We start from the raw sequence: 27353 nt of genomic DNA on the forward strand, positions 1-27353 counted from the left end.
GCAGCAAAATGCTCAGGAAAAAGATGACAATGAGATTGCAAAATGCAATGGAGATGACAAAAAGAGAGAGACAAAGACAAAAAAACAACAAAAGACAGGTGGGAGACAACCACCCAGAGACAGGAGCTCCGAAAGCATGACAGCCTCAAGGTGTAGGTGGACTATTTCTCAGTAGTTCAGACAGTGTGATTCGTAGTAACGTAGGGACAAAATACAAACAAACCCTTATGCGAGTCCATGCATATTCTATGATTTGTCTGTCTGATTTGTCAGTCTGTGATGATTAGGTTCAATCTTTTTTTATAGCCCCTTTATAGCAGTTATTCTGAGGTTTTTCTTGCTTTAGAATAAATATTGGCTTGAAGTCAGCTCTGTCAAGGGTAACGAAGGTCAAATAGACAAGTTGACGCCACCTCCCTCAGAAACTGCACAAGACTCTGACCTCTAAGTCCATTAGCCATAGTTGAGCGTTGACAGGGTCAATTCGCGGGCCTGCCATTCTCAATTCCAGCCTGAGCGACCCCGAGATATTCCAAATGCAATTAGACGCAGATCAATCCGTCTGTTATAACTGGTGGCTATATGCGGCTGAGGTGCTTCCTCCGAGGACGACCCTCCATCCACCTGCTTGCTAATCGCTCGCAAAACCTCTAATCAGATTTTGCAAGTCCATCAACGAAGTCATTAATTTGTGCGTCAGCGCTATACAGTACACCGGTGACTTTATTAAGGGAGAGAGGGATGTACAGGGAGGAGGAAGGGCCGCACGCAGGAGACAATCTCTAAGATCACTATCAGCCCACCGTATATTTTCATAGCAGCCATTTGCTACAAAGAGTCTCCCCCAAAAGGAATGTCTCTCTCCTTGCTAAACATAGCTGAGGATAAAACAGAGCAGGCGAGCGATGGCTGAGTGATGATACGGACGTGCCTCTCATTGTGAATATTTTATTTGCAGAGGGCTTTGAGTAGACTGATGGATATGCTGAGAATATCAATTGTCTGCATTGGGGATCAAATGGGGAATTTGCAATGTGTATCTATTCAACAGCTTTGACCAAAGTTTTTTACCGGCTTGGAGTCACATTTAACAGTCCATACAAGAATCCACACAGGCGAGAAACCCTTTTCTTGCTCAGACTGTGGCAAAAGTTTCTTTCAGAAGGAACATTTAACAAGACATACAAGAAGCCACACTGGCGAGAAACCTTTTTCTTGCTCAGATTGTGGCAAAAGCTTCTCTCGCAGGTCAGCTTTAACAGAACATTAAATAAAAAATCAAAATGAAATTTGAACTGTTTTATTTTTAGGTTAAAGTAAAACTGATTTTTTTTTTTTTTTTTTTTTTAACAAGCCAGAACATAATGTACGTACGTTTGATAATTTTTTTTTTTTTTTTCCCCAGCCTTTTTTTTTTTTTTTTTAAACCAAAGCTTAATTAAGGTTTGATCAAGCAGATTTGGATTTTAATGAAACTTGGTGTACTTTTTGATACTGACGGTACAACACTAAATCTCAAATTTGAGGTCAACCAGAGCAGGGATTTGGGTGCTATGGCCCGCTGAATTGTAATACTTTAGGGGGGAAAAGTGGCATCGTTTAAACCCTTATATCTCAGGAACTATTGGGTTAATCTACACAAAGCAGATATTGCTAGAAAGTGAATTCAATCAGGATTTCAAAATCTGCAATCATAAAACATGCAGGCCCAATCAGGATTTGCGGATTTGATACCGTACTGTGGGTTAGGTTGGTGGAAACGTTGAGTAAGAGAGATGTAGATGTACAGATTTAAATGAGCTGTACGCTAACTCTGGCGCATTTATGCAGATTTTGTACCAGTGTTCATCGTTGTGCATGGTACCTTTCAAAAAAAAAAGAAAAAGAAACAACACAATGAAAAATAACACTAAATGAGATAGATTCTTACCAATCCTGTCCAGCCTGTCCAGAGCAACTGTCTCAAAGGCCCGTCGCATCATGGGATACTCCTCCAGGACCTCGTTGAAGTTATCCACCGACAGCGAATAGAGACGACAGTACGTGTCGGCTCGAACGCTGGCTGTACGTCTGCCGCGTGTCAGCAAACAAATCTCTGGAATGAAAGAAAAAAGAAAAGAAATCGAGACATTTGTGAAGTCATTGGTATGTCATCATTAGGGGCTAACATGCTAAGGCTTGAGCAACACCAACTGACACTCCCGGACGTTATTGATTTGTATTGAACCAAAAACAGCATGACGTAATTATCAAGGAAGAAGCGAATTACCATGGCTACTATAGTGTATTACAAAAATATAAAGAGAGGGAAAAAGGTGAGAATTGAAAGAGCTCAGATATTTGAGAGGCTTTTGGAAATGACCGCTCCATTCATTGATTACACTCGTGTAAAGTATTTCGGTGATAATGACTCTCTATGTCATTTGTTTTTGTTGTTTAGATTACATTTACTTTTGTTTTATGTTAAGTCTTGATCGTTAAGTTTTATTTCCAAATGTTCTCATCAGCCAATGAGCACCCTGCGGAAGCCGGTGTACCCGAAAAAAAGCCACGCAAGCACAAACTCCGCAGGTCTGAGCCAATATTTGAACCCAGAAACTCTGAGGCTGATATACTAAACCACTTGGATACTACACTCTCCCAGTACATGACCAAAATAAATAGAAAGACTTTTTTTTAATTTTTTTTTATTAAACCCATTTTCTGGACCTCGTACTGGTTATGCTACAATCTCCAAGTCGAAAACTACTCTGCCTAACATACACATACAGCAAAATGTGAACTTTGCTGCAAATTTTTTCCAGCAACAAAACCACAACTCCCCTGAAACAGTGAGGTCTGACAGGCGTCATCTGCCATAAGCGCTCAAGAAACTAATGGTCCATTTAATAGGTTTGCACTACAGTAGTACGGCACTCCTGTGCTGAGATTGTACATCTGCCTGTACAGTGTGCAGTTATATGTATGCAATGTGTGCTGGTGTCTGCACAGAATGAGTATGCATGCATGCATGATTGTGCTGCTGTGAGCATGTTTTATTCATGAGAAGCTTTTCAGTCTAACTACACTGATAACAGAGGCTATATCTTCTATATATATGCATATGCGGATATGAATTCACCTACGAAAATGCCGTAGATGATAACTTTTGGGTTACTTCATTGTATTGTGCGCATGTTTGTGTGTGTGTGTGTGTGTGTGTCCATTTCAACCAATAGCTCTTTAGCGTTCATCTCCTTTTCCTGCTATCCCACTCTCCCTTTCCCGGAAAGCCATTTCCCGTTTATCACATTCATATTCCGCATGCTGGCAAACATGCACACACACATAGACGGCTCCCTGGTGCGCACGAGGCCACGTCTCCTTTAATCAATAAAAATATTTGTAGCGCCGGCTGTTGTTTACATTTGGCTGCGAGGGTATGACGGCGGCGCGTGAGAACGCGGGCGCGAGGTGAAACACAATGACGAGGCTGCGTTAAAGGCTGGTAACAATCACGGCCCATCACATCAACGCTCCTCACCGCCACGACCCACTTTGCTGGGGAAAATGCCGGCGGGTTCTTGCTTTAACTTTCTCACCTGCATCACTTCATATACAAAGTTGATAGATAGTGGTTAGCAAGTCTGGCTCACAGTGTTGGAGGTTTGAGATTTGGGGAGAATAAATACATTCTAATGACAAAGAGGTATATATGGTTTTCTAGTGCCAACGATGTTACACAAAATGTTTTGTTATTAGATGGAGATGATGTGTAAACAACCCCCCAAAATTAAGACCCTGCATTGAAGCACAGACCTTCAAAGAGGCTTATGAATTATGCCAGATAGTAGTAGTTTCCTCCCTATTGCTGATTGTTAATGCAAAACTGTACAAGAAACAGAAGAGTAAACAAGCACAGCATTACGGTTGTATGGAGGAAACATCCCATCTCCAAAACAATCAGTGTTCAGGAAGCAATTAAAGCTACTTTATGTAACAATTTGCCCCCAAATATCTTTACAATAGCCTTTTAATTTGACTATTTATGACTGAAACATCTTCTAATTAGTAGATTAACACCTTAGCTGTGCGATTGGCTGGCAACCAGTCCAGGGTGTACCCCGCCTACTGCCCAAAGCCAGCTGAGATAGGCTCCAGCACCCCCCACGTCCCTTGTGAGGAATAAGCGGTCAAGAAAATGGATGGATAGATGGACACCTTAGCTGTTCACAATGTGTACATCTGCAAGCTTCTGGCCAATCGTATTCAGACTGGCTCTGGGTTCGAATTCCCCACCCTCTGTGACATCATGTGCACATTGTGTCTACGAGGAAGGGAGTGTGCAGTTTCATTTTTCAGCCACAGGTGGCAGTAGCGATTTGAAATTCAATTTTCTGCCTACAGCAGCTTTAACATTCAATTGTCTAAAAGAGCAAAGCACATCTAATAATTCGCGAAAATAACATGCCCACATGGAAATAACTAACAGTATTGATTTCTGAAAAGAAGAAGAAGAAGAAGAAGAAGAAGAAGAAGAAGAGGAAGAAGAAGAAGAAGAACTTGAAGAATGTCGGTGGTGTGTGGAAGATGGTCAAACACGTAATGTTGTGCACTCCAGTCCTGTAGGTGACGGTAAGGTGTATTAAACGGGGGTTAACATTGCTAAGGAAGAATAGGAAATATATGTCACGCAATATGTCAGCATATTACAATCCTAATAGCTAAATCATGACTTTTTCAATTGAGGTTTTACAATGTTGATCGTGAAACAGACTTTCTATATTTTTTTTTTCTATGGGGGAAAAAAAAATGAAATTCCAACAAAATCAGAGTTTGTTCGTTCATAGAGATTCCTTGATTCATTGATTGTTTATTTAATTTCAATTTTATTTAATTATTTTTTTTCAGATTTGTGCTGACTTTCATAGACTGGGAGATCAGTCCTGGTGTTCCCTTCGTCAGCAATAGAAGTCCAGTTCACTATCAACCCGGACAAGGTCAAACACTATAGAATATAGAAGGCTGGGAGGTTCTGTGCCATAAACTGTACAGTAACTGAGTGGGTAAATGTGTATTAAGTTCAGAGCCAAAATTAGGTTTCCATTGGGAAAGGAACCATATTTGGAAATAACCATATCGTGATCATTTAGTACAAGAGGAATTGCCCTTGTCACTAAGCTAAGAAAAAAAATAATATTTTGAAAGGTTTCTGACACTGGCTGTCACCCAATCCAGGGTGGAACCATCTTATTGCCCCAAATCAGCTGGGAAAGGCTTCAGCGCACTTGCAAGCCTCATGAGGACAAAAGTCAGACACAAAACTGTGAAAACCACTAAAATGAATGGTCGCTGGTGCATCTTGATCATAATGTACAGAATCCTAAATTCTAATGAAGTGCAAAGTAGTTCTGAGAATATGTGATCGCCAGTGGAAGGCAGAATATGAGTGAGGAACATGAAGTGCATATGAAAAGAGGAGATGGCTGAGCAGAGCAAGGCCAAGCGGAGAAGACAGCAGCGAATAGGCCAGTATAAAAATACCCTTCTGTGTGTGAGTGTGTTTGTACGTTGCGTGCACTGTAAGTGCTTGCTAGCGGGGGCAGCCCTGGCTGGAGATGCACCGGCAGCGGCAGCGCTCCGGTAATCCCCTCTGGAGAGGAGCACCGCAGCGCTGTATTAAATCCTCTTGTCCTGTGGCTTTCTGGATGAAGCCGGCGGGGCCAAGATGAGCTGCTAGGGCTGCAGGCAGTCAGCCCTCTGGCCTCGCCGACGTGTCTTTGCACACAAGTCAAGCTCACACACTTAGCGGGGCCGTACCAGAGCAGCGAGAGGATAAGAGTGAACTGCGGTTGGAGCCACAGCAAACATGCTCAAGACAAAAAAAAAACAAGATACCTCCGAGCAGGGCGAATGTCCTTAAGTAACACAGACTGCAAAATAGGATGAATCTTAACATGCAATAAATACAAAAGGTCTACAGTAGAAACTTGAAATGTCATAAATAAAGAGAGAATATTGTGAATTTTGTGCGTGTTTACATGGCCTTTCAAAACCTGAATATTAATATTTCGGTTATTCGCTGATACAATAAATTCTCACCAGGAACTATAACAATTTCAATCACTAGTCATTGTGGTGAGTGGTGGTTGTGCTTCAGCTAATTGTGGGAATGCTGAAGCATTCCTACGTATGTTATTGTGATTTTTATTCTCCACACTTTTTTGCCACGAAACAACTCCCACATGCATCCATCCATTTTCTGAACCGCTTGCACCTCACAAGGGTCACAGGGGGTGCTGGAGCCTATCTCAGCTGGCAATGGGCAGTAGGCGGGGTACCACCTGGACTGGTTGCCAGCCAACCGCAGGGCACACAGAAACGAACAACCATCCACACTCACACAAGCACACCTAGGGACAATTTGGAGCGCCCAATTAACCTGCCATGCATGTCTTTGGAATGTGGGAGGAGACACGCAGGCACGGGGAGAACATCTAAACTCCACCCAGGCCGGAGCCTGGACTCGAACCCGAGTCCTCAGTACTGGGAGGCGGACGTGCTGTCATCCACCGTTCCGCCCACAACTCCCACATAATACTTCCAATTTACATTGTTCAAATTTCAACTACTTTAAAAAATTCATGCCTCCCGGGGTATATATCGTCTGATTCCATCCGTCAAATATTTTTGATCAGTTAGAAGATAGAACAAAAGGACAAAAAATACATAAAAGAACAAAATATTACTGCATTGCTGACTTCTCAGTGGCTTCTGTGTATTTTTCATGAATTGCAATCATCCAATTTATGAATGAAGCTGCTCCTACTGCTTACTCACATGCGTACTTGTGACTCATCGTAACGTTCCCGAAATAGAGACAAGTCCCGGTTCAATGTCGCTTGCTTGCGTTTTGCCTGTAGTCTTATCAAACCCAAGTCGTCGTCTTATTCTTCCATCCTAATCTGCAACCGTACATTTCTGAGCGGTGGAGCAACAATGAGACGATTCGTAATCAGCCGCCGACCGTCATTTGGGGCTGCGACAGCTCCAATGAACACCACACCAGTCGCAATACAAGATAACCGGCTGCAGATTAAACATCTCATTACACGTGATATCGTCCAATGTGAAGCAGCGTTTAGGGAGTGGGAAGAAAAGGGAGAAATTCTCCTCAGATGAGAGGGAAAATGAATGCGGCGACGCAATGAATTTTCCCATCGTGTCTGCTGGTGATATTCGCCCGCCAACGTGTTTGGCGAGAGGCCAATCTTTTTCTTCCACACTTGCGAGACAAAGCATTCATCAAAATTGAATGACACCGAGGAAAATTGGATCTTGCTCGATGAGAGAAAAAGAAAAGAGCAGCTGGGACGGAATGTTCTCTGACCTTGGTGAGAGCACACCAAGGTCAAAGATACCCATTAGTGCCTACTGTAGCACTTACATCGGGGTGACAGGCGGGGGCGATATAGAGTTAGGCAAATAGTGGACGCGGCTTTGATTTACTCAACTCTTTGTGGGAAAGCTATTATTTCAGGTATGTTAAAATTCTAAATGTATCACGATTCAACTGAAATTGGAGTTCAGAACAAACTTAAAGACTGAGAAAAATATGTTTATTAGCCATTTTTTCCTGATGGGAAAAAGGAGTTATCTATTTGAAGGAGGCATTTACTGTATTTGTCTTCAACAAATGACACACCTGGTGACTAAATGGGGCACGGTGTCTGTTCCGGAACATTAATCATAAAGATAAGCACTCCACAACCGAGGGCTGAGTCATAAATGTTAGACTTTGAAAGTTTTATTAAGTTGCATGGCACCACATGGTTAGCATAAAAGCCTCACAGTTCAGAGGTCAAGGGTTCAAATCCGCCTTGCTGTGTGGAGTTTGCATGTTCTCCCTGCATCTGGGTGGGTTTTCTTGGGGTACTCCGTTTTCATCCCGCATTCCAAAAACGTGTATGGTAGGTAGCTCGAAATCGGTGGTTCTTAACCAGTTGGAAGTTTGAGAGTCCTGAAATCTGCCATATAAATCTGATGCATTATTACGCCGAACCCAAATTTCCGACTAAGTACAGTGCATCCTGAAATACTGCATTTAAATCAGGTCAACAATCTTGGCCTCCAATTAAAATGCACCATGTAACTCTCCAAGCGACAAAGTTCAAATGGCCAAGATGACCACATGGCAGTTGCAAAAAAAAAACAAAAAAAAAAACATGAGAACATCGCACCATCTGTTTTAACGAAAAGTCTGGAACACTCCGTCCCAATCCGATTTTTCCCCCTCCGGTTTGCATGTTTCTGTGAATACACAGGATCGTCATTTTCCGCCTCGTCTGAGATCCAGTCAACTTACAACGTACTCGACGCTCACTGTGTCATTCATGACAGGGCTACATGCTCTTATGGACAAACAACGCTCACTCCGTCATTGTTTATCGACTTTCCCTTGACTGCATCCGCTTAGGACGCGTGGGGGGGCGCAGCACAAAAGTCGGTCAATAAAGCTGTCTCCTCATGAGGTAATGCACTCGCCACACAGGCGGAAGAGATTCAGGACATACAACATATATTGCTGTTTTTGCCTTTTTCAGATATTCAAAGACAAGAAAAGTGGCCATGATGCAAAATCATATACCCTTCTGTTCAACAAAAAACATCCCATAAAATCTTGTGAATAACATTTTTGGGGAGGGGTATTATGCAAAGAAAGAAAAAAAAATAAAATAAATAAATAACCTAACTGCTTTAAGCGTGCTTTATAAAAAAAAAATAAAAAAAAAAGGGTTTAAAAAAAATTATTTCCATATTTTTGATCCAGCTCGTAAAAGTCTGCACCATTTGGGGAGAAAAGCAAACACTGGCCCTTTGAATGTGCTTTTTTTTTTTTTTGCCGTGCACATGGCCGTGCATTCGATTGTGGTGCACACCGCGGCCGTCTTCTGTGCTCACCGGCGTGCATGGATGTGAATTAATGAGCGAGTGCATGCGCGCGGGTCTGCTTGGACTGTGATAATGTGGCCGTCTCCAGCAGCTCTGCTCTGACCTGGCAACGCTCACCTGGGCTCCAGCTCCCGCTTGTCAGTTTGCATCTGCCTCCTACACACTGTAACAGCCCCAAACCCCCCCCTCGACCTCCCCGGCCAGGCCACTGGACACATTCTCTACCACCTTGAAAAAAAAACAAGCATGGCGGTCTTCCTGGTTCCCACTCATTACAAAAGGTGACCAGATGTGTTTACTTTATTGGAACCTGCAAAAAGCATCTAAGTGGATATTATACTTTCTTTGCACTGTGGTTTCTGCTTTTAAATGCAGTAAACTGGACACATTGTAATATTTCTATGCTGTTATAAGGCTAGCAAGTAACAAGTGCATTTATGATAAATTTTAATTTAATTGAGCAAATTTTAATATTCAACATATTTTAAGCCATATTGTGCATTAAAAATGAAGACACTACTACTTAAACGTACAATGCCTTGTCGTTTCTTTGGTGAAGGCGGAGATGGAATTTTCTTTACGTTTATTATTTTAGTTGTTAAACATGCTTTTAAATTAACTAAGTAAGTAATTTTGTGCATCCGAACGGTTTAACTTATAATAATAATAATAATAATAATAATAATAATTATTATTATTATTATTATTATTATTATTATTATTATTATTATTATTATTATTATTATTTTATTATTATCATCATCATTATTATTATTATTATTATTATTATTATTATTATTATTATTATTATTATTTTTAAAGGAATTTCCTTCATTTATTTTGGGAGATACATGCTTTTAATTTTACCACATTACTAACTACACTTTCAAATAATTTTGTTCATTCAAAAATTTCTCTCACGTACATGCATTTTCATATATTTTTGGTTTTTTGTTTAAATACAATTTACCACTGGTTTCGCATTGTAGTAGGGTGAGATATAGGCATGTGCAATTAATCGAAATTCAATTAAAATTTCAATTATTACACTCCACAATAACAAGATCGGCATAATCGTAAACAAAAACAAGATTATTAAAACTAATTTTGAGTTGATTAAATTTATATATTTGCACCTTTTTTTTTTTTTTTTTAAAAAGAACTAATTTAATAAATCTTTTTTGGTCCAAAAGGAACCTGCATAATTATAGTGTTTCAAAAATATATATTTGTCTTCATATTGTTTACATTTAAACATTTTCTTAAAAACCAAATGATTATCCTAATCGTGATGTTAATTATTACCAAATAAATCGTGATTAATATTTTCTTCATAATCGAACAGCCCTAGTGGTTTATGCAAATTTGTTTAACTATCACATTGGCTTAATTTACTAACAAAGGGTACAGAAAATATCCGATTTAAAGACAAAAACGTATCTGTGACCTTGAAAATCTATATAAATTGTAATGCAGTACATGGTCAGCTCTCTGTCGTGGAAATAAAGCAAAGCCACCATGCAAGAAAACATAAGACCCGGGGCACCAAGGAATAACAGCAGGCACTCTGAACCCGATGAGTCAAAATTTGAAATATCTGGCTCCAGCAGAAGGCACTTTGCTCGCCGGAGGGCTGGAGTCCTACAAATAAGAGGCCACGGCCGAGCCTGGTGGACAATCTTGGCAGGTCTCAGGCTGCTTTGCTACAAAAAAAAAAAAAAAAAAAAAAAAAAAGAGCTCGGGCAGTGCAGACACATCAAACAATAGCAGCAGGGTAGTGTTTGATCGATTCAGTTTGGAGGCCAAGCATCAAGATGGAGTCAGACAGAACTAGCTGCAAGGGGAGCATGAAGACAAGGAGGCCAGTAGCAGATGGTTTGGCCCCTGATGGCAACTGACCCCAACTTTATCGAGTCATTCTTGGATCACATGGTAAGAGCAGGGGCTAGATCAGTCATGAAAAAGCATCATTTTGCAGTCACCACTGACTGTATGTTGCATGTTTCAAATATGTAAGTGGATGTTAACCTGTCCATAGATCCCAATGAAAAATGAAAACTTAGGAGTTTTATTATTGTTGCTACTGGAAAGCAATTCAATATTAATGATAGCATCTTTGAACTGAAGTTATTACAGTTTATTTTTATAAGTCGATTATGGACATGATTGATGAGTTACCCCCATTTTTTTTTTTTTAAATAATGGAAGTCAGACTGATGTATGCACTACAACTCTGAGCTCAAGTGAGAGCCTGCAATATGAGAGGGTGAAGGTAGTCAAATATTTGACAACTCTTTTTATTGGATTCTATTAGACTGTGCAGGCGTACCACATGTTAAGGCGACGTTGCTGCAGAATAAATCACGCAAAGATCTTAGCTGGTGGAAGATTACACCTGGCCTCACTGACTCACTGGGAGAGGGGTGGCCATTTGTCAGCTCTACAACTCGACTCTGCACTCTGGGATTGAAGGCCTATTAGTTTCCTACCTCCGCACTTCAGGAGTGATTACGTGGCAGAGAACTCATCACTGTGAGTAAAATCGAAAAAGATGACACAGTTGTGCAGTCAGCCTACTCTTCATCAACGTTATATATGTTATGACTCCATTTTCCGTGATCTCCCACTGAAGCTAATTAAATTTTAACAGTTTCCATTGGATGTTTACATTATCTGTAGGGGAAAGCTTTTTATTGGTCTTTCAACACTGTAGCACCCCTGGATGCTCTCTCTCTCTCTCTCTCTCTCTCTCTCTCTCTCTCTCTCTCTCTCTCTCTCTCTCTCTCTCTCTCTCTCTCTCTCTCTCTTTTAAATCAAGCCCCTGATATGCCAGTGGTAATTAGCAACCTAATACTTGGGTTTTAATTAGTGTTGTTCCGATACCGTTTTTTGGACCCCGATACCGATACCGATACCCACCTTTGCAGTATCGGCCGATACCGATACCATACCGATACTTAAGGTTTTTTTCCTCAACATGAAAAAGCTGTCCTGCTATTGGTTCAGAGCATTCAAGGGCCAATAGGATATCTTAGATCGGCATGCAGTGAACATGTCACCCATCAGTGAATGTCGTGCACCAGCAAGACACAAGATGCTGCATCCAAAATCCTATGTTAGCATTGGAATGAATGGTATCGGCATGTTACTTGTGAGTAGTCACCGATACCGATACCACTGTTTTAATGCAGTATCGGCACCTCTGCCGATACCAGTATCGGTATCGGAACAACACTAGTTTTAATAGACGCACACAAAAAAAGTTGCAGGAAGCCTGCTATTTTTTTTTTTTTTTTAAGCCACCACTTTAGGTCATTTTGTCCTTTTCCAGTGGTCCTCGGAACGGATTCATTTCCATTCATTTCAATGTGAAACATGACCTCGATTTATGAGGCTACAAACGGACTTACGGAACCAGAGATTCCACTGTTATAATAAAACAAAAATAACACTGATGCACCCAACTCCACGCCCGAGCACATTTGGTGTCTTCACTGTAAGTGCCTCTGCCAACATGAAACCCCCGCAGCTCCGATTCCTCCGCCTTCGCCATGCGGAGCGTGGCGACATGTCACGTCTTACTCCCAGAGAAAAAAAAAGGAGGCATCTTTGAGATCCAATCAAAGGCAGCTATTTGAGAAGCACTTCCGCCTGGCATAACACAAGGTCACTGAGCCCCCCGCTCCACAATTACCGCAGCCAACAAAAGATGAAGTATAACGTCACACAATAAGGTTCTTGGGCTGGCCGCCGAGACGGGCTGCAGTGGCGATGCTGTTCAGATAAGTGTTCCAATACTGAGTGCAGAGGAGAGGATGATGGTAGAGGGTGCGTGGGGGAGGTGGGTGTGTGTGCATGTTGTCTTCCTGAGCCCACAGCAGCATCCAGAGAGCAGGCTTGGCAGCCTTTCATGTGTCCCTCGGCATTAGCGCTGCAGTCACATTACATTTCCCCCTCTCGGCGGGATCGCTGGGTGCCCAAGCCGACGCTCCCGTCCAGGACATGTCGTGTCCACTTTCGACATTAGGGCTCTCCAGCTCAAGCTTATCCAGCAGCCAACAAAGTAGAGCAGACTGCTGAGTACATAATTGCGTGAATATTTCAGGGCCTCGATGAATGAACGAGTTACGTTTAACATGGCTTCACCGCGCATGCTGATGACGTGGGGGTAATAATCGCTGAAAAGTCTGCGATATGGCGAGGTACAACACAAGATAAACCACATAATAAATGAATTTTGGAACCAAATACAAATCCGCGATAAGTGAACTGCGAAGTAGCAAGGGACCACTGTAATCCTAAAAAAATTGATTTATCAGTGGTGACCAAACTACAACATGGTAGCCGTTTGTGGCCTGTCATTCTTTTTTTTTTTTTAGCGGCCCACAGCATATCCTTGAAAGAACTTTTGATATGGACTGAAATGTTATTTAAAAAAAAGAAAAACTATTTGGGAGGGCAGCATTATATGCAGATGTGCTAAATCCAGACCCAGAAAGTAAAAATTCTGCCACAGTTTGGCTTTAGCCCCAGGTGCTTGCTAGCTAGCTCCCCGGATGCTTGTTTACCTTCTCGGGAGCTAGCTAGCTAGTTAGCTAGCACGAGGGGCTAAAGCCAAACTCTGGCAGGGTTTTTACTTTCTAGACTTGGATTTGCCATCTGTCAAAAAATTTGGGATGATGTAAGTAATGGGGACTCCACTGCTAGGCAAATACTAATAAAGTTATTGAGATATGCAAATACACAAACAAATATACAGCTAAAATAGTAACACATGTTTCTTCATTACACCTGAAAATAAAGATAATTCAGTTTCCTCCACTTTCCGCTTAGTGTCAAGGTCAGATTCGTAAATATATCACATTAATGCTCCTCCAGTATTTTCAGCTAAGTGCAGTTTGCTCTTGTTTGGTACTGAATGTGGAGATGGGATACGGCTGCTGCTCAGTGGAGGGGCCGATTTATTCTAGTGGGGTAAAGGCCCGCGGCCCACACCAAAACCTAAATAATAATCCGTAAAAATAAAAATCTGAAACTATTTGCCTTATCGCCTTCAACAAAAAGCTGTGGCATACCAGTTTATCCCAAAAATAACGACATTATACATTATACCAACAATGCATAGTGGTCCTTAAATCTATCTTTTCCTGTCAAAAGTTTGAACACGCTTGCTCTAGATAAAGGCAGGTAAAAGAAAATATGTAGATGATTTAGCAGAGGTGGCAAGCATCATAAAAGAACAACACAAACAAACAACACAAAAAATGTAGAAAAAACAAACAAACAAACAAAACAAAACATTGCATTGTAATATTTAGGAAAATGACGATAAGACAGCATACAGTTTGGTAAGGACCCACATTTGAATTACTCAGTCTTGATGGAGGTCTGCTCTCTCCTGAATGCCACTTTAGTCACCGTTCAATTCCCACACGTTCGGATAGTGACAGTCAGAGCGAAATCTGCGTGTGCACATATTCCCTGTGCTGATCCCGCCAATTAATTTCATGAATGACTAACCCGTGTTTGGTAACAAACTCCCTGTGGCTTAGGGCTTACCTCAGTAGCCTCCCCGCCCCTCCTAACACCCACACAGGAGTGGCACTGCCAGAAATAGACACACAATGTGGGAGTCAAACGCATAAAAGTGTTGGGGGGAGGAATAATTGCGGATCCAAGACTTCAAATTAAAGCAATGCAAGTGAGTTTGTCTTTCAGTGCATTTGTACCTTTGTAGAATGTCGTGTATTATTTTAGTTTAGTATACACAGTATAAGACGAAAACAAACTACATTAAAGTAAAACTAATCACTGTTTGAGACACGTAGCGCATACAGAATACAGAACGACAATTTTCCGGTTTGTGGTAGAGACTTGCGATTGTACACACTAATTTATTTTTTTTATTTTTTATTTTTTTTTGTCACGTGCGGGGTCTCACATTTTTAAAATTTGATTTAGATGTTGAAAATCGTTACGTGCGTACCCCGCTTTAGGCATTCATCTTCGTGTCAGTGCTCATGGTGTAACACAGACGGATGCATTACCGAGATTAATGTTTGCCGAAACTATGAAGGCGCAACTTTGCTTTGACTTTGAACTATAGCTTCCACGAGGACGAAGCGAAGGGAGAGAACATCTTTTGGCCTCACAAAGCGGCTTGGCCATGTTTACTGAGAATGTTGATTAGTTTTTTTTTTTTTTTCCTGCATGTGTGGTGAAAGAAAGTAGGAGCGAGAGATTGCTTGCCATCTTTTCATTATTTCTCTGGAACCCCCCAGCGAGAGGGCACGCAGACGAACTTGAGCAGCCAAGGCGTAATTAAACTTCCGCAAGTCGGGTCGCGCGCGCCGTTAAAAACGCCTCGCCGCCATTTCTCATTACTTAACAGCGCCGTCTAAATGATATGCCGTCGCCGGGCAAATGAATCGGTATTTGGTGAGGCCAAGATGGCGGCCGTGTCGCCCCGCATGCGTTATGCGCCACACATAATGTGACCCCGATGAAGAAGTCCACTTGACTTAAGTGTAAAACGACCTTCCAGTGTGAATACTCACATGCGGTACATTAGGTAGATATAGTAGATGATACTGTATCTTTTCTGATTTTTCTGCTGCGTATTTTATAATGGGCTCTTTGCACAGCTCGGCTACTTCCTGAACTGAATACCACGTTTTTGTTTCCTGTCTTTCATGAGTGGACAAACTGATTAATCCAGGTGTGTCTGGCCAATGTCGTTGTAGTTACTGAGATCAGGCACACCTGGATTAATCAGCTTGTCCACTTATGAAAGACAGGAAATGAAGGATGGGTGTTGAGTTCAGGAAGTAATGGATTTGTGCAAAGAGCCCATTGATACAAAGATTGATTTTTCTCAAAAAGTAACATTTTTATCTACATGGTTGGGTAGAAAATTAAAACCCTCAAAGTGTGGTATCCACATCAGTCTTCTTGATTTGCTTTTCCAACACTTTGAATTGTCATAATTGTTACAGGACTTCAGTAATCAAATTAGGCTAGTGTGCGTCAGAAATTAAAAACTTTAAAATCATACAATTTATGGCCAGCCAAAGCACCATCATTACTGCTCATATCTTGGTGACCTAGCAGACCTTCAAATGTGTACTCCTCCATTTGAACGGCGGCATGATGCGTTCTATTCATCAGGGTTTGTCCTACAATGAAGAGGCAGCTTGTGATGTGAATTAAACGGGAAAAAGTCTTGCATAAATCATGAGGGAGGATTTTTAAGGGAGGTGACGGACGCCCGCACAAAACGCACCACCGGAAGCTCAAAGGGAGTTAATATCGCCGAAATAATGGCCTTTATTCAAAAAGCAGCCTGCTTACCACCAAAGTAGGAGCCGTCCGACAGCTTGGTCTCCTTGCTGCCTTTGGTTAGCACGCTGACCACGCCGTGCTGGATGAAATACATCTTTTTGCCGATGGTGCCCTCTCGAATGATGTAGTCCCCGGGCTGAAACACTTCGAATTTGAGCTTGGTGAGCATGGAGGTGACAAAGTTGGGGTCGGCATTTGCGAACAGCGGCATGGAGGCCACCAGTTTCCGACAGTTAAAGTTGATGATTTCCTGCGAGACGGAGAAAACAACACAATGTTGACAAAACGCAATGACCTGACACAACACCCACGTAGGAAAGGATATTACAGAAAACAATGACATTTGTTTCTCCTTTCCTGAGATCCTCCATCACTGCCATTGTAAAGGTAAAATGTCAGCAAATGTGTAGTGAACCGCGGGGAATGCCAGGCAGCGAGCGGCCTTGTTTTCCGTATGCCGGGTGCGCGGCATTATCCACGCACCCGGAAAACGACGGTCCCCTTACTTCTCGAAGCGGCTCGTTCAGCTCCCCCAGGATGCTCTCCTCGTCGAACATCTTGCCCTGGTAGCGGTGCTCGTAGTAGTCGTGGATCCTCTGCCTCATGTCTGCCGGCAGCTTGTGGAAGGACATGTACTGCTCCACTTGCTTGTACTGTGGGGACACCCAGAGAGACAAAAATCAGGCCAATGAAAGGACACCAAATAGTGGGTGGGGTTCAATAGAATGTATTAGTTGTTATAGTGGTGCAGTTCAATATGTTGTATTGGTTGTTATTAAGGGATTTGATACTGTTTTTGATGCGTGGGATGTGAAACAATTCAAGAACGGTTTGATTTGGTTCGACTTAGTGGTATTAGGGTTCAATTTGATATGGTACGGCTCAGTTTGAGACGGTATGATGCAATTCAATGTTTGTTGTCATTTTACAAACATTTGAATGAATTTGTCAGTAGTGCAAATGTGACATTTCCTTCTAAGATATATCGTACCAATAAAAGATGATTCAAAACCGTTATATTGATATATTTCAAAGTGGAACGATTCAATTTGATTCAATATGATTTAAATGAAAAAATGATTACATTTTAATTTATTTTAATGTTTAATTTGTTATACAGTGGCAATATATGTTGTAGTAATTAATATACAGTAGTTGGTCGGGTTTCATACGTAGCAGTTGATAATACAGTGGATGTCTTGGATCTTGAATGTAATATTAATATAGTGTGCGGGGGTCTAATACAGTATGTCCATCCATCCATCCATTTTCTTGACCGCTTATTCCTCACAAGGGTCGCGGGGGCTGCTGGCGCCTATCTCAGCTGGCTCTGGGCAGTAGGCGGGGGACACCCTGGACTGGTTGCCAACCAATTAATACAGTATGTATTGGTGGTTAATGTATTTTTTGAGGAGGAGTTGCAACATTTCAAAGGGCTCAATATAATTGATAGACGTCGTTCCATGCAAACCATCCAAGTAAAATTTGATTTTAATGAAAGTTGGTATATTTGTTGATAGTAATGGCACTGCACTAAATCTGAAATTTTAGGTAAATTGGTGCACGGGTTTGGGTGCTACGGCCCACCGACTTTCACAATTTCGGCAAAAATGTTTCCGGCTTCCTTTGCACTCTTATATCCCAGGAACTACTAGGTCAATCTTTACCGAACAGGTATGTACGGTAAGGGAATTCAATCATTTACAAGTTTAACCTCACAAAATTTTTCATGAAAAACCTTGAGAGATGTAACCTACATTTTTTTTCGTCTTGAGCAGCAATAAGGAGTCAAAGTGTATTGGATGAATGTGGTAATTAGTAGAAAATTCAACTTTTAAAATTTGGTTTTATTTGGACAAAATAAGCCCAAACAATAACCCAATAAAGCATTGAAATGATACACAACTATTTTTAATCGAGCTCTTGTGGCTGACATCAAAGAAACATAGCTGTTCAAACAGCGCACACACCAAAAGACATATCACAGTCTGTCAAAGGTGCTGTTAGTCTTTACGCTGTTTGTTCAGAACAAAAGCATGACGGTGTGTACGGGAGAAGTCGAGATGCACATCAAAGTGCGCCGCAGAGCCCCTCGGGGAATAATAACAGGTAGCATCCTTGACCCTCAGCCAAAGAAAAATAGCAAAAAAAAGAACAAGAAATTTAGCATGCATAAACTGATGCTAGAGGTACGCTTTGATCACTGACAAACTCCCCAGTGAACTGCTCAGATGACCTCAGGTAGACCTTCTCCAGACACGCGACATTATATCGGTCACGAAAGATCTAGAAAGGTGAGCATTTAAGGCAAGGGTTGTCAAACCTTTTTGGTCTGGCGACCCTTAATAGGGAAGAATGTTTTTTCCAAGGTCGCCCTCATTTCTGGCCTTCCCTCCTTTTCTCTTCACAGTCACAAGTCCGAGACACACAAAAAATAACGACGAACAAAGTTTGACAGAATGGGAAGCCTGAAGGTTCGCTAATTAGCGCCCCGAGTTTCTTAAATAAACAAAAACGAACATGAGGAAGGAGGGAGGGGAAAAAAAAAAACAGGGTCCAAGTCGTGTCAGTAAGACAATGTGAAGTCACATTCTGCATGAGTACAAGTACTAGACTGGCCTGCCAGCAGTCCAGACCTGTAACACATTGAAAATGTGTGGGACATTATGAGGAGTAAAATATGACAAGACAATGGAGACTGTAGACTCCAAATGGCAACTGATGTTGTACATCGGGCAAGAATGGGAAATAATTTCACCTACAATGTTTTTTTTTTTTTGGAACATCTTGCAGGTATCAAATTTAAAATGAGTGAATATTTGTTAAAAAAACAAACAAAAAAAAGTTTATTGAAAATGATTCACAACTTATCATCACAGCCTGTTTTTATTTACACTTTACACAATGTTCCAGCTTCATTGGAACGGTATCAAGGTTGTGTTGTGGCAACATCAGACACTCAATGCATATGAAATCACAAGCACGACGCAACTCTCGGATAAATAAATGTACAAGGGACATGGTAAATGAAATACTTCATAGATATGATGGATGAATGGTTTGTGTCACGGGGGTAATTTACTTTACTGATGTGACGATGAAAGGAAAATGGCAAGGCGCTGGCGGAAAAAAAAACAATTGCAGGCGTGCGATTGGCTGCCGGAGTACGGCGGGGTCTTCGCAAGGATGTGAGGCTTCAAAGGCGGAGGTTATTATATTTTCATTCACATTCATGAGAAAATATACTGTCAGCATCTAATAAATCCATTTAGCCCTGGCTTTCATCTTACAACGCAAGACAATGTCCCCGTGCTTTTCCCATTCAAATCCCTTTGAGTGCGCGGCACTGGCCAAGTATGTTAATCAGTGCTGCGCGAAGGCTGACAGATGTAAAGAAAGCGACCTATGAGCTGAGTAGATGATTTCCTGCCTGACAGGAAATGAGCTTATTCCCGCACAGCCGCCACGGCCGTCCCTGCTCTGACACTCCACTTGGACATATCGACTAATGGAGCGGGAACGTTCTCCACGATGCACTATAATTTTCACACACACACACTGTATAATGTAACACTGAGAACTTTTATACACATAAAACACATATTTTGGATTTTGACCTCCACTTTGCAATTCACTCCTGCATACTTCAGTCTCTACAGCTAGAAGTGTTTGGCATGGAATACAGTAATTACGGTAAATATAGTATACTCAAGCGGTGGCTGGTCAATGGATGGTGCTAGGGTACCATGTTTGTCACCATTCCTTGAATATATATATATATATATATATATATATATATATATATATATATATATATCACGATTAATCGCAAATTTTACATCTGTTCTAAATGTACAATAAAATATTTAGCTCTAAATTTTTATACTCTTGTTAACAAAAGTGGAAAAAAAAATGTTAAACTAATAGAAATATGGCTGCATCTTTTAGTCATTGATAATTTAATAATTCATAAAATTTAGTTAATGTTAAAGAGATGTACTGATCTGTAAAAAATGAGTGTGATATTGATTTGTGTTGAGGTCATTTTTCTGCCACTAGATGGCATAGTTGCATTTGTAACAGTGACAGCTCGGTGAATTTTTCTTTTCATATGAAGAGCTATGTGATCTTTAACATGAAGTAACTTGTGAGATTCTGCACATTTTTAAAATTGTAAAATACAACTTGACCCCAGACTCCACAAATATATGCATTATTTTTAAATGTATTACTGCAAAATATGTGTGGAATTCAGCCTGTACAGGCTTTCCAATTAAGGGGCGGTCATTAATTGCGTTAAAAAAAATATGTGGCGTTAAAGGAATTTTAAATTAACTAAAGATTAACACACCAATTTTGACACCCCTATTATATTTACTTTTTTACTGCAGAAGACAAAGAGTGACTCTGTCGCTGTCCCATGAAAGAAGTGGAAGTACTCAGCGAAGTGAGCGTCCGTCAATGCTTTAATCATTCGTTAGCAAAACGGGCAACCGCCATTTATGGACTAAGAAGTTCTGCTGGTACTGACACTGTTATTGGTACATTGACGGATGAAAACCCACTTCCGGCAATGCATAGTCCATCAATTTTTCAAAATTTCCTGTCAATCATTGCGGATTGACGGACCTTTCTTTAACATTGACGGAATGCCCACGGGTGATAGTATGATATAGACTAGTATAGTTTAATAATAGCATCATATTACACAGTCTACAAATAACCCTAGACCTCATCCTAAATGATTTGACAAATGCTTTATTGACATCTTTCCTCTCTTCCCCCAAATCCAGTCTGTCCCGTGCAACTCTCCATGCAAATGCTAATGTTGTTTTTTTTTTTTTTTGTCGTCCAAATGAGATGTGAATAATTCATTCCCTAAGAGAGATGTCAGCCACTTGATTATACTTTCTAAACATTTACTTCCCCCCCGCTGCTCTGCCACCTTCTTGCTAACCTTGCGTGGCTCGGTCAAAAGTCGGAGGCAGGAACAACGGCCTCATTAAAATACTGTCACATGGCTTTGTTTTTGGATTGATGTGTACATTTCAGACAGTGTTGCACATGAAGTTGTCTGTTTTCTGTTTTGTGTAGTGCCTTTATTTAATACAGTATTTTGGGCTCCACTCATGGCGGGTTGTTCCACTTTAATTCTATCGATATAATGACCATTTTTGCAAACATCACATTTAGATAAACAACTGTGTAACATTAAAAAAAAACAACGATCAATTTAAATAAATAATTAATCCATACATTTGTTATATGGACAGCAATGGACCATTTCATACATACGCGATACTTTGCTTTATATTTGTATTTATACAGCAAAAATAATCATGATTATAGCTGAAGTAAATATACCGTTTTCAAAAGTTTGGATTGAACTTGTGGACCCCGTGGGCACATTAACAGTCCTGGGACTGAGCTGTTAACACTGCCTGGCAGACTGAGGAATGAAAACGTGTTAAATTAGAGCCATCAGTCAGGTTTGGACTAATGAGAAGCGAGCGGCTTTTACTGTAAGGCAGAATGAGACTTAAGCTCTTCAACTTGTTGACAGCTGTGTCCTTGGGTTGATTGTATCCTCTGCGGATTACAGACACGCGTTTTCGGCCAAAGACAGACAGCTTTTTTTTTTTCATAAAAGGATCATATCGGTCCAGAAAATTGGGTGCATTTTCTTTTGCAGTTGATTTAGATTTTTCATGGGGGGGGGGATTGAGATATAGAAAAATACATTTTATTATTATTTTTTTTTTATTATTTTATTTTTTTAAACCCTGCTTTTTGATTCAAAAATAAAATTTTGATATACAGTATGTGTTGTTTTTTTTTATTTAAAAAATGAAAACGTGCTTTTCTCATTAAAAAAAATGTTTTGTTTTATTTTAATTTTAACATACTTTTTCATTTTTCATGAGACTCGTGTTTTGATTAAGATGATTTGAAGATACATGGCTAATATTTATTTATTTATTTATTTATTTATTTGTTTGTTTGTTTGTTTTCAAACACATGTACTGTATATTCTTTTGGATTAAAACATTGAGATAAATGCTTATGATTGAAAAAAAAATTACAGTTGCACACTTTTGATAAAAAATACAAATAAAATAAAATTTGGAGATACATGCATTTTCATTGAGAGGAATTTGATGGGTTTTTTTTTTTTTAATTAATTTATACGTATTAATTGCTTTCATTGATGCTTTCATATTTAAAGAAAATGGAGATGGATGAATTTATAGACAGTAATGGTGGTTTGGTTAACAACTATATACCTTAAAGATAAACATGATTTATATATATATATATATATATATATATATATATATATATATATATATATATATATATATATATATATATATATATATATATATATATATATATATATATATATATATACACACACAAGATAATTTGGAATCATGACATCATGCATGACAACGGTTGTCTAGTGGACTAAGTGCAGCTGCAACATAGTCACAAAAAGTCAAACATTAAAATAAATATATTAACCGTTATTTGACTAAAAATAGACATGAAATTATTCATTGTGAATTATTTATTTGACTAATATGTTTGATTGTATAAATTACATGAACAAACTTACCAATTATTTAATAAGATAAATAAATACATTATAATCAATTACATGGGGCAAAGAAAAAAAAAAGACTACATTAATGTAATCCAATGTTTGAGAGCCTGTTGAGCCACAAATGCTCAGCTTGAGGTCCCACAGCCCCTCCCAAGGAAGCATGTTTAATTGCCAAGTGTTAATTAGAGTTTCAAAATGGGCAACACGTCCAATTTTCTGGTGAAGTCACTTGGGACCGACGTGCCTCAACATGCCACTCAATGGATGGCGTCCCTCTTGGACAGCGAATCAACTTCAGCGCCATCCAACACCACCAGCTCAGCATATCACATCTGAAAACTCTGATGCGAAAAGTTCAAGTACGACAGAGCGTCCATGAGTAACAGGACACAAATGAGGGAGATTATCTGCTCTTTCCGCAGCCACCCCCCCTCCCACACCACCACCACTTCCCACACACCTGCACAACCAAGCCACACCATTCTTATCATACATTTCCATTTTCATAGATGAAGATAAGCGGCGGCTTATAGACGAGCCGGAATAGCAGGCGCACCCTGTGCACGTGTGCAGCCATTTTGTGCCCCAATCTGCACAGATGGAATTCTCTTCTGCATGGCCGCTACAAGATGAAGCATCCGGAGGGGGAGGTGGGTGGTTTGGTGTTTGATTTTTTTTTTTCTTTCAGAGCCAATACCGATTATTAGTAGTCAAGAAGGCCAATAGCTAATATTTGGAGTCAATATTCATTTTCAGTAAAAGGGGAAAAATATTGGTGTCAAAAAGTTTTAAAATACAAACTTTTATCAATTTTTAACTTTGTTAAAATTTCTTATAGCACGTTTATTAAACAACTTGTCATGTTTTGAAAAATTACGTTTTTTTTTTTAAAGATATAGATTTAATCTTAGACAATAGATTTTTATTTATTTAATTTTTTCAAAAACTTCAGGGAGCTCCAAGGACATCAGTATGTCTTAAAAAAATAATGAAAAATAAAAACAATATCATAGTTCTCTATAGTTTTCTACAGTATTTTTTTTCCCCCAAATTTTAAACTAACTGAAATGTTAAACTTACATGTATCTTTTTTTTTTTTTTTTTTCAAAGAAAAACAAAAAGTGCAAAGAGTTTGCAGGGTCAGTAGCAGCTCTTATTAAAGTTAACTGAAAATGTCGAAAATTAAATGGATATTTTATTAGCCGTCAGATATTTTTTTTTAAAAAGGCCAATACCAATATTTGTCCAAATGCCATGGACTCTAGTGAGTCCTTCTGCCATGTAGACTGAATTTTATTTTTTGAATTTCAATCATTTAACGAGGGGAGCCACTTCGATTGGCCGGGAGTCAGCTGCATTCCCTCCCACAACAGCACACAACAATGCAAAATGCAGTCTTTTATCTGTGCTAGTCTAGCAAAATACACAAAAAGAATGAAAGTCCATCTATGTGCACAGAATGCCCTTTGCGCTGGACTTATGCTGGGCACGAAAATACAGCCCTGTCTTTAAGTTCACCAAAAAGGTAGATGAAAATGACCAGCAAGTAACAACCACCAGTGCTCCTTTGAGAACCAGACCAAAATTCGCATTATTTGAGCTGTAAGATTACAGTACGCTGTTAGATTTTTAAACAAATGCTTAGGCAGCTGAGCTAACGAGGATAGCTACCTTACATATTCTCTGGCGAAATGTGCATCGCTTGTGATATATTGCGTTGATAAATACATGTAAAAATAAAAATACATTCATTTCAACACTTACTAAAATATCAGCTACAAAACGCCACAAGGTGACGGTGTTGCTCTTCCAACATCTTCCCACTTCTTTATTTCGGTCAAAGGATGAGTAGTTTTACCTTCTTTTACAGCCTCCTTTTGTGTATTTCACTGTCTATTTACAAACGGCGCAGGATTGGCAAGCCGCATGTATTTTTAGCCGAGTGAAAATGAACCTAATAATGCTATTTTTCATCTCAGTGGGGGCCACACTTCAACCCCCCCTTTTTGTATTTCGTGTGATTGCCGGGCTCTCTTACTTTGTGGAACAGTTAACAGGCTGCCTGATTCCTATTTAAGAGCCCATTTAAGCCAGCTTGCTCGCTTCTGACAGCGCGGGCATTTATCTCCCGGTGCCATATTGTAATAGAATTCTATTCAGGAAAGATTATACCGTCGCTTTCTGATGATAATTTTCACCATCTTTGAGAGCCGAGCGTCTTCTTCTTCTTCGTCTGCTGCTCTTTCCCATGTGAAAACCGAAGAGATTCCTTCATAGACATGTTTTCTTTTTTTTTCTTTTTTTTTTTCAAATGTCCCAGGCAGAAGAAGAATGTGAAACTTTTATTTTATTTAGCTGTGACACAAGTTTGATGGAAACCTTTTTTATTTTTTTATTTTTTTTGTATTAAGTTTGTGCTTAAAAAAAAAAAAAAAAAAAAAAAAAAAAATCAGTCCTGTATGGCATGCTATGAGGCGGTAGAACCGCGATCATCTGTTCCTTGCGATCTTCCAATTACCGGCTCTCGAACCTCTCAACCATCACGCCACACAAAACATGCAAAATGCTTTTCAATTTAGAAACTATTTCAATATCTTTGCATAAAACACCAACTTGAACCATTAATCTTCACAGTGACGAGCACAAAGGCAAAATGGAGTCCATAAATTCATCACAATCTAATGAGATGCAACAGAAGAAATGGATACAAATCTTGACATCATAAATATAAAAATGCTCTCATCGGTGATTAAACGTAATAAATAAATATTGTTCCATTTCCGCTCTCACGGTGACAATCGAAATCGAGCCTCTTAACTTTTGTAGAAAATATTAGCTCTTGTATTGGATTTCATTAGATTATACAGATGCATCTAATACATAGTAGCCGAATGAATGGAAAATAGAGAAATATATAAAAAAAAAAAAAAAAAAGCTATTTATGGTTTTTGAATTCAGTAAAACATATCTGTTTTGTGCCTGTTTTATTTCTTGTTGCATTGTTTTCTGTGGGAAAAGTTGACCAACAAATTGTGTCTGGCCTTTGATGTTCAGTGCAGTAATACTTTTTTTTTTTTTTTCATTACAATCTTGGCTGAGGTATCCAGTTTGAGCATATGTTTAATGACACTAATAAAGACTTCACATTATCCAGCCTATATGCCCTTTTAAGTACCTCACCTGGCTTGCTCGTCCTTCTAATGCCTCTCACAGTGTTTGCAGTTAAATATGTGTTTATGGGTGTTAGAATTAATGCATCCCGGTGCACCCCCTGAGCCTGACTTTGTAAGTTCATTAACATGTATTAAATGCTTATGACAGGACACCTTATTATGGGCTTATGGCCTATTAAGGAAAAGCATCCACCACATTATATTACAAATTACCACATCTGAGATGTGTTTCTAGTTGATACTGGTTGTAGTGCTGTTTGTATAAAAAATAAAAAAAAATGTCACAAATTTCATAATAAAAGCTTCACGTTGCATGTATTTACAACACAATTTAGTGTATTTATATTAGGGGTTGAACTGATTTGTTACTCTGTCAACAAGTTGACATTAATGCTCAAAAGCTCAAAGTTGACTAATTGCTAATCAGGGTTGCCATAGTTACCATGAATATATTATGTTGGTCACTTCAATGACACTATTTTAAAATTAACTTCCTACATTACTGATGACTTATTTTAATTTGGCATACTGGAAGTCTTTAGCAGACACAAACTCAAATTGTGACTGGATTCAAAGTATGAGTTCAATACATGAACCCAGTCTAAGGTTGAAAATTTGTTGGGGACCGCTGTACTAAAAAAAAAAATAAAAAATATTAAAAAAAACAGTGACTACAAGGAAATTGTTATTCGTTCAACCCCTAATATGTATAAATGCTGGCGGGCATCAGGTGCGATGTTTCCCCTCGGCCCGGCTTGATGAAATGCAGAGTTACCCCGGGTTTTCACTGGATGCGGTTGCGGTGCGGTTGCAGTGCGGTCCGGCGACGCAAGCAATTAGATTCCATTCATTCGAATGGTGCAGTCTACACCGCTTGCGGGTGCGTTGCGTGTTGACTGCGGCCGCAAGCCTTCCGCAAGGATAGCCTATTTTCTATTTTTGCCGGACGCCGCAGCGGTAGGCCTCCGGCAAATGGCAAGCTAGCACAAAAAACACATCGAGCGCGACAGGAAGACCGAGGCAGTTTAAAAATAAATTTCCGGTTACCTTTCAGAATAAAATACTCGCCAGCTCCTATTTCGCAAGTTTTTCAGCAAAACGTGACGTGGGCGTCGCCGGGCCATGTGCTCATTCACGGTTTAGACACCAGCGAACATGGACGAGGAGAGGTTTATATTGGAGGTGGAAAACCACAAAATAATATATGACACGGCACATCCTTTTTATAAGGACTGTAATGTATTGTGAGTTTGATGTTCGCGATTGCTTGTTGTGCCCGTCTCGCTTGCCGTACTGAGCGG

General features: G+C 39.9%; 1 protein-coding gene across 1 annotated transcript in view; it reads right to left on the reverse strand.

The window, feature by feature from the left end:
- hcn4 (hyperpolarization activated cyclic nucleotide-gated potassium channel 4) overlaps positions 1–27353 on the reverse strand; it is a 91269-nt gene that overhangs the window by 12067 nt on the left and 51849 nt on the right. The window contains exons 5-7 of the mRNA XM_077519756.1: positions 16779–16925; positions 16282–16522; positions 1931–2095 (exon numbers count right to left, since the gene is read on the reverse strand). Coding sequence (XP_077375882.1) covers positions 1931–2095; positions 16282–16522; positions 16779–16925 — 553 coding nt within the window. The remainder of the gene's footprint in view (positions 1–1930; positions 2096–16281; positions 16523–16778; positions 16926–27353) is intronic.

The sequence above is a fragment of the Festucalex cinctus genome, chromosome 4 (assembly GCF_051991245.1).
Source record: "Festucalex cinctus isolate MCC-2025b chromosome 4, RoL_Fcin_1.0, whole genome shotgun sequence".
In the NCBI taxonomy this organism is placed as follows: Eukaryota; Metazoa; Chordata; class Actinopteri; order Syngnathiformes; family Syngnathidae; genus Festucalex; species Festucalex cinctus.